Below are 7134 nucleotides of genomic sequence, written 5' to 3'. Positions count from 1 at the left end.
ACGTTCCCTGCGCCGGTCTGAGTCTGTAAATCGAGTCCGTTTGAGCTAGCGTCTGCCAAATTCTGTTCTCGACCAACAACGCATTGTACCACGGTGCAGATTTACGTGTTGACATTTTAATGAATATACAGTATTTTACATTTTTACTAAAAAGTAAATAACAAAAACATGCTGTGGTTGTAAGGTTTTAAAAGTGGACAGTTTGCTTCTTGTGATGGAGACGCTCCTGACTGACGTCTTCATCAGTGCCCCGCGGTCTGCTGATGTCAAAGCTTCAGCTTCGTTCAGCTCTTGTGAAAGACAACAACTCACGAGCCGGATATCCAGCAATTATAACATTTAAATTATGATTTAGAATCTAGTTTATTTTAAGTGGACTCATTGGCAGCTGAGTTGTATAACCCCATCATAGATTATCTATAAAGCAGGAACATTAGTCATTTAAGATTTTTGTTAATGTTTCTCTCTATTCTGTATAGTTAAGTTAAACTCGGGGTGGGCCGAACTGCACTCACTCGTGGGCCGGATGTGGCCCCCAGGCTGCCAGTTGAATAACTCTAATCTAATTCATTACCAAACTCTCCTCCAGCTGCTTCTTATTCTCAATGCGTTGCTACTATCAAATTCAAACTTACCGTTTTTTATTGGCTAAAAGTCATTTAGAGAAATGTTTAAACAATTGACGTGTTTAAGATGTTTCATTTTAAGCAAATTATAGATGTATGAGATTTGCAAATCATGATTGTATTTGCATTTAACATCAGAGCAGCTGTCCTTCAATGGGAGAGTTGGGGGTTCGATTCCACCAGCAGTCACATGCTGAAGTGTCCCTGGGCAAGACTCTGAACCCATCATTGCCTCTGATGTGTCCCATCGATGTATGAATGTGATAAAGCACTAACTATTCTTTGTATAGATCTAGTAGAGTGCTGTATGAATGGGTAAATGAGGGCATAGATTGTGTAAAGAGCTTTATAGAAAGACGCAATATAAGTACGGTCCGTTTACCATTTAGTCCATTATATCCCAACTTTTTTGTTACTGCGATTGTAAAGAAACTCATAGATCCTTACGGATTCAGGCACTGAATATTCTGCAGACCCTCTCAAGCGTTTTTATCTGCTCTGTTTTGTCTTTTTTCATGCAACAGGTTTAGACACGCAAGAAAACTGTATTTTCTGTACCAGAATCGTAACAGTAAATGTCGCCGAGCAGAGCACACCAACATTTTAAGCAATCTGACTCTCAGCTACAACACCACAATATCTGTAAATGGTTATAGCCATTTATGTGTTTGCTGATACTGATTAGCAGTGGTAGCCATATTGGATTGGGGTGACTCAAACAGGTAGTTGTAGGTGTACATCTATTAAAAGTTGCATTAAAATATGCCCAGTGGTTCAAGAGATACTTTACTATACCTAACCAGATGAAAATCACCTTTAGTTTTGAATAAAACAAGATACTTCTGGTGTTATCAGCTGAATGAAGGAGCTAAATGAGTCATGACTGTTGGTGCATCTGTGGAGCTTCATGGTGCCATTTTTGACCCAGCAGAGGGCGACCTTTACCTTCAACTGAACATCTGGTCATTTTTCTCTAGTCTAGGCCCATACCTGCAGAACTTCCTGTTCAAATATCCACAAACTACAGTCTGTGAAATCACTTATATTTCTCTAATTAGTGTCAACGAAAACTATTGATTACTGGCTTTTATAAGTTTATATTAAGTGACTTGTGTTGCAAACTACACGTTTGATGTGAAACATGAGTGATCTCTGCGTGGAAGCTTAACCTGCTTCTTTTTTAACAAGCACTTTAGAGCATTGGTTCTTAACGAAGACTTTAAATATAAATTTGACTAAACTTTTAATCACAAAGCTCAACGCAGCAGAAAAGGCTTCGTAAAAGTAAAAAAAACAAACTAAAAGTATGAAAAGGCCAACAGTTAGAGCAGCAAGAGGCTAGCTAAAACTAAAATAAGCCATCTAGAAATTCAAAGAAACAAAAGTCCAGCTAAAGTAGCAAAAGAATGTTTTCAGTGAGCTGAAGAGATCTCAATATGTAAGTAAGGGGAACGTAATTGTAAATAAGCTAAACTTAAAGAATATGTTACATTTTGTGAATGAGCTGAGCATGTGGATAAATTAATGGACTAAATTAGCGCAAAGTGCAGAAGTAGGTTGCACAATATGTACAGAAAAAAAGGAAAACAATAATGTGAACGCTGATTCAGCAGTTTCAGTGCTGCAAGGAACGTTTTTCTAAATAGATGATTGCTCTCGCTTCAAGGCAAAAGGCATTAGCTGACATGTGGCCTTTAGACAGAGGTCAAAGGTCATTAGTGATTGAAGTCAAGCTGTTGACACAAGGGTTTTGGGATCTTTGGCCTGTTCTGTGGGTCCTCAGGAGCATCTCGTCTTGCCGGGGTGTCCTAATTCTACTAATTACCTGTGTGTGTTGTGTCAGCAGCACAGATGTCACAGGTAGGCGTCAAAATACTCCATGGCAGAGCCGTGCGAATCAGAAAGCCCTCTGGGGGTCTCTCTGCCCACCAGGGTGAGGACAAGTCTTCTGTTTGTCAGAGGCGACTCCTCCCATCTCCGGTTCTATAAAACAACCAAAGGTCTCAGCGTCGCTGGGGTTCGCTTACTTCCATCTGAGGGGGACTTGCGTCAGCTCGGGGCCCGATCCGCCTCACCGGCGCCCGTCAGCCTTCTCCGCCTCCGTCACAATTAACTAACCTGAGGTGAAAAAGCAACCATGGCTCCTTTTGAGAAATCCATGGAGATGACACCCTTCAAGCAGAGGAAGTGTCTTGGTAAGACCATCTGATTATACTCTAAAAACCAAAAAAATCTCTTTTGGTGTTAAATTACTTTCAGACAAGTTTTATGCAAATATATTTTGTTGTACTAAAGCAATAATATTAGATGTTAAAGCAACTGAACACACTACTTTACTTAAAATAAACAATGTCTTGACTGAATAAAAATTGTCCCACGGTGCTTTCCATACTTGCACATATTCCCTCTGAGGCCAGGGCGGGTATCTTTAACTAAATGTATTAACTCTGGTGCTTTAAAGAGACTCAAACCTTTTCAGTTTGATTTATTTATTATTTTTTTACTTTTAAGCAGCCATTTTTTAACAACTGATTGATGTAAATCTAACTTTTTTATTTAGTAGTGTTTACGCTGCAGATTAAAGTGCGTAAAAATGTGATTTTTTTTCCTATTTCTGTTTAGCAACAAGAAAAGATGAAGTGTGCAGTATTCGGTCTAAATTTCCCAATAAGTTACCTGTGAGTTTTGAGCACGTTTTATTTAATTTTGTAGGTTTATCTTTTAACAATTGGTTGATGACAGGTGTGTTGTTGTGTTCAGGTGATTGTAGAGCGTTACATCCGTGAGAGGACTCTTCCTCTGCTGGACAAAACAAAGTTTCTGGTTCCCTTTGAGCTCACTTTGGGTCAGTTCCTCTGCCTGCTCAGGTAAATCCTCCCTCCAGGTGTCATATTCATCACCATCCTCTCATTTTCTCTCTGCTCTCTTTCTCCCACCTTCAATCTGCCTCTCTGCTCTGCTTCCCCGCAGGAATAAAATCGCACTGGACCCGTCCCAGACTCTGTTCCTCCTGGTGGCAGAGAGAAGCATGTCCTGCATGTCCTACAGCATGGGAGAGATCTATTCTCGCTTCAGAGATGCTGATGGCTTCTTGTACATCACCTACGCCTCGCAGGAGGTGTTCGGAGCCTGTGAGCTGGCAGCCAGGCCGTGTTGCTGAGGCTGAGATGGATAGAAATGAACTGAAGCCCGGCTAACATCACACAGTCAGGCTGGAGGAGGGGAAAGATCCATCTGAGCCAAATGAGACATTTTTACCCAGGTACATCTGTCTACCTCAGCAAACTTCTCTTCTTACTGGACTCTTCGGCTCACAATACCAGACTAAAGAGGTCAGAAAGGACCCTGATGGAGACGTTTGTTTGGACCAGTTGGCTTTTATTTCATCAGTAACCTTCACTCAATCACCTGTTCGCAGTATAGACAATTGTTCATTTGAAACAGAGTTGAAATCCTCACAGACTTCATAAACGTACAAAGATTGTGTTTTTTGTGATGTTTTGTCTACTTGCAGGTGTGTTTCTCTATGGCTGTAACTTTTAGAGTTATTAAAGGATCAGGTGGCACCGACAAACCAGGTAAACATCAGGTACCTTTTTCAGTTCATTGCTCAGCTCTTAACTCTTCATCCTCATCTTCGTCCACCCAAGAATGTGAACTCGTCCCACAGACTCATCATCGAACACCGAGGTCCAGTTAGACATCTGTTTCTGCTGCTCTGATGTGTCTCTGTGTACAAACAATGAAATAAATTCTTATTTCACTCCATGAGCGGTGTCAGGTTGTGTTCAATTATACAGGTGTGCTAATCATTTTACATGAATTAAAGATTTCCTTAAAGTTAGCTTACCTTAAATAAAGCTTAAACTTCAACACGTCATGCAACAGGTGTGTTTGTACAACACAGTTAAAACCTTTTGGGTGGGTGGGGGGATGTCAAAAGGAACAAAGAAAAAGCATTTTCTGCAAAAATGCAGCATCAGCGTTGTTGAATGATTGCTAAAATTTGAAGAAGCTAAACTTGAGCTGTTACAGCTTAAAAAAAAGCAAAAGCCTTGCTAAAAACTTGGTCAAATAAAATCTTAAAGAAGCAAAAATGCTAGCTTAAAGTATAAATGTTGGCTAAAAGTGGCAAAATGAGAGCTAACCCCTTGATGTATCAAAACGCTGACTGAAAACTAAATATTGAAAATGCTTGCTAAAAGGAAAAAGTAGCAGAAGAGCTAAAAACTAAAAAGTAGCTTAAGAAGACAAAACTAGAGCATTATGTTGAACCATATTTCAGAATGGTTTTTAAGGAATTGAATATATTTCATCATGTTTCTATGAGTGAAATAGTTGTAAATTAAATCTTTGGAAAATGTATAAAAGTTACAAAAAGTCACAGCACTCATCTCCTGTATGAGCTTTTGAAATGACTAAGATAGTACAACGTGTTGTAAAATCACACAGAAACATAAAAAGCAGGAAATTAATTTGTATTAACTTGTATCTTAGATTTGTTGAAAACACGTTGAATGAGAAAAACAGAAAATAATTGTTAAAAAGGTCAAATTTATCTTTTTTTATAGTAACAAACTCGTTTTAAGACTGAATCCAGCTGAACAGGTTCATTCAACCTTTATTTAGACAGGTAAATCCCAGTGAGCCCCGAGGACTCATTTACAAGAAAGACCTGATTGAAAAAAGTAGAAATGTTTCGTCGTTCATTCGAAAGACTTCTTCAGTCCCAAACTGAAAAAGTCTTTTCGATGAAAGATGAAACGTTTCTACTTTTTTTTTTTGTTATTTTGCTTCGTTTTGTTTTTTGAATGTCCAGAGGACCAGACTTAACTTTTTTAAATTTTTCTACCTGGATTATTGAGCATGCATCAGGATATCAACATTAACTTGTCTTCAAGCAATATTTTAATTTCAACCATGTGTTTTTTTGTTAATAAATGATGGGATAAGTACTTTCTCTTCTCGTGGTGTCTTTGAGAATATCCCAGCCTGGTTTAGTCCAAATCAAGGTTGTTTAACCTTTGAGTGCACAAAAAGAAGCTCGCAAAGAGTTTTCAGTTCAGTTTATTTATATAAGGCTAACTCACATCAATGTCATCTCAGGGCTCTGGACAAAGCATCCACATTATAAAAAGCCAGTTAGTAAAAGTTATCTAAGGAAGCCAGTAGATTGTGTTAAAGCTTCACTTAGCTGCAAACTCCCATCCTGAGCAAGCACACTGGTGACAGTGGAAAGGAACAACTCCCTTTTAACAGGAAGAAACCTCCAGCAGAGCAAGGCTCAGAAGCCCCACCTGTCTGGGGTTAGAGAGGGCAGGAAAGAGACACAAACACACAAAACGGCTGCTCCAGGTGTAGTTTCTGTGGGCAGAAAGATAAAAAAACACATGTGCTAATGATAAAAATATAATTACTAACACAAACACGAAGAGCGGCAGAGTGAAGAAGAGTGTGTCCTCCACTGCAGCTAAACTATTTAACACTTCTAAACTCAGAATAGACAACCTTACTTAATTAACCTCTCCGGGGTTTTTGGGAATTACTAACGAGGTTCTATGTTAGGCACCGAGTGATTTGTTCTCACACACACAGGTGCTTCATTCCTCACCCGCCTCCGAGAAGTGACGCTCAGGCCTCATGATTATGTTACATAAGGCTGACACAGTCAACTCTGCGCTGGGTTCAGTGTGTCAGACGGGTGGAGGGACTCTTTGGAGGTTTCACACACGTAGGAGACTAAAAAAAAACAAAACGCCCGAGGCAGAAAAACAGACGAGCTGCTCTCCTGAAACAGCTGGAGGTGCTGAGGAGCATCGATGACGCTGCGACAGAGACAAGAATAAGCAAACACACCTGACAATACGAACATGTGATGTACAGAAAATGTTGCACTGCTTGTTATTTCACACCAGTGCGGCCATTTCAGCAGACTGGAGGGTTTAAATACATGTTGGACCACAAGGAACAAGCATCTGCAACCTAATGCACTCATGGAAGTTTATTTGATGAATTTCAATCAACTGAATAATAGTTGTTGCAACTCTAATTACGAAAGAATGAATGCTTTTACGACTTTCTTTTGGACAGCATGAGAAATCAAAAATTGTCCCCATTTTGTGTGTTTTTATTAAGTAACCTTCTCCACAGGAAAGATCAGACTCAAAGGCTATAGCATCTTATCATTCAAGGCAACACTACAGTTTACAAAAACAAATAGAAAGCAAGAGTGCCCAAAAAAGCTACCAGTAGAAATAACCTGTAATAACAAATACAGACACTAGAGGGCGCCCCAGGACTAATAAAACCTGTTGTGTCTGCAGGCTGATGGGAGCTGGTGAGACAAAAGCATGACAGTGAGTGTAATAGAATAAAATGTTTCAGGTGAATAAACACCCTCAGCTGTGATTCAAGGTCACAATATTTCCACGCTGCCAGCCGATGTTTACGAGACGAAACTGAAGCCGTGTGGAAATATTTAACCTCGTCACCGATGTATTTAGGTTGT

At 39.6% G+C, this 7134-nt stretch overlaps 1 protein-coding gene across 1 annotated transcript; it reads left to right on the top strand.

Annotated features, from left to right (window-relative positions):
- Positions 1–2644: 2644 nt before the first annotated feature.
- Positions 2645–4318, top strand: map1lc3cl (microtubule-associated protein 1 light chain 3 gamma, like). Its single transcript, XM_037675253.1, has 4 exons — positions 2645–2821; positions 3249–3304; positions 3387–3493; positions 3597–4318. The coding sequence occupies exons 1-4, from the start codon at positions 2764–2766 to the stop codon at positions 3784–3786; spliced, it is 411 nt and encodes a 136-aa protein (XP_037531181.1). The 5' UTR covers positions 2645–2763; the 3' UTR covers positions 3787–4318.
- Positions 4319–7134: the final 2816 nt, after the last annotated feature.

The sequence above is a fragment of the Nematolebias whitei genome, chromosome 4, assembly GCF_014905685.2.
Source record: "Nematolebias whitei isolate Nwh7 chromosome 4, NemWhi1, whole genome shotgun sequence".
Taxonomy (NCBI): domain Eukaryota; kingdom Metazoa; phylum Chordata; class Actinopteri; order Cyprinodontiformes; family Rivulidae; genus Nematolebias; species Nematolebias whitei.
The sequence above is the reverse complement of the archived record's forward strand: the minus strand, read 5'-3'. Positions and strand labels throughout refer to the sequence as shown.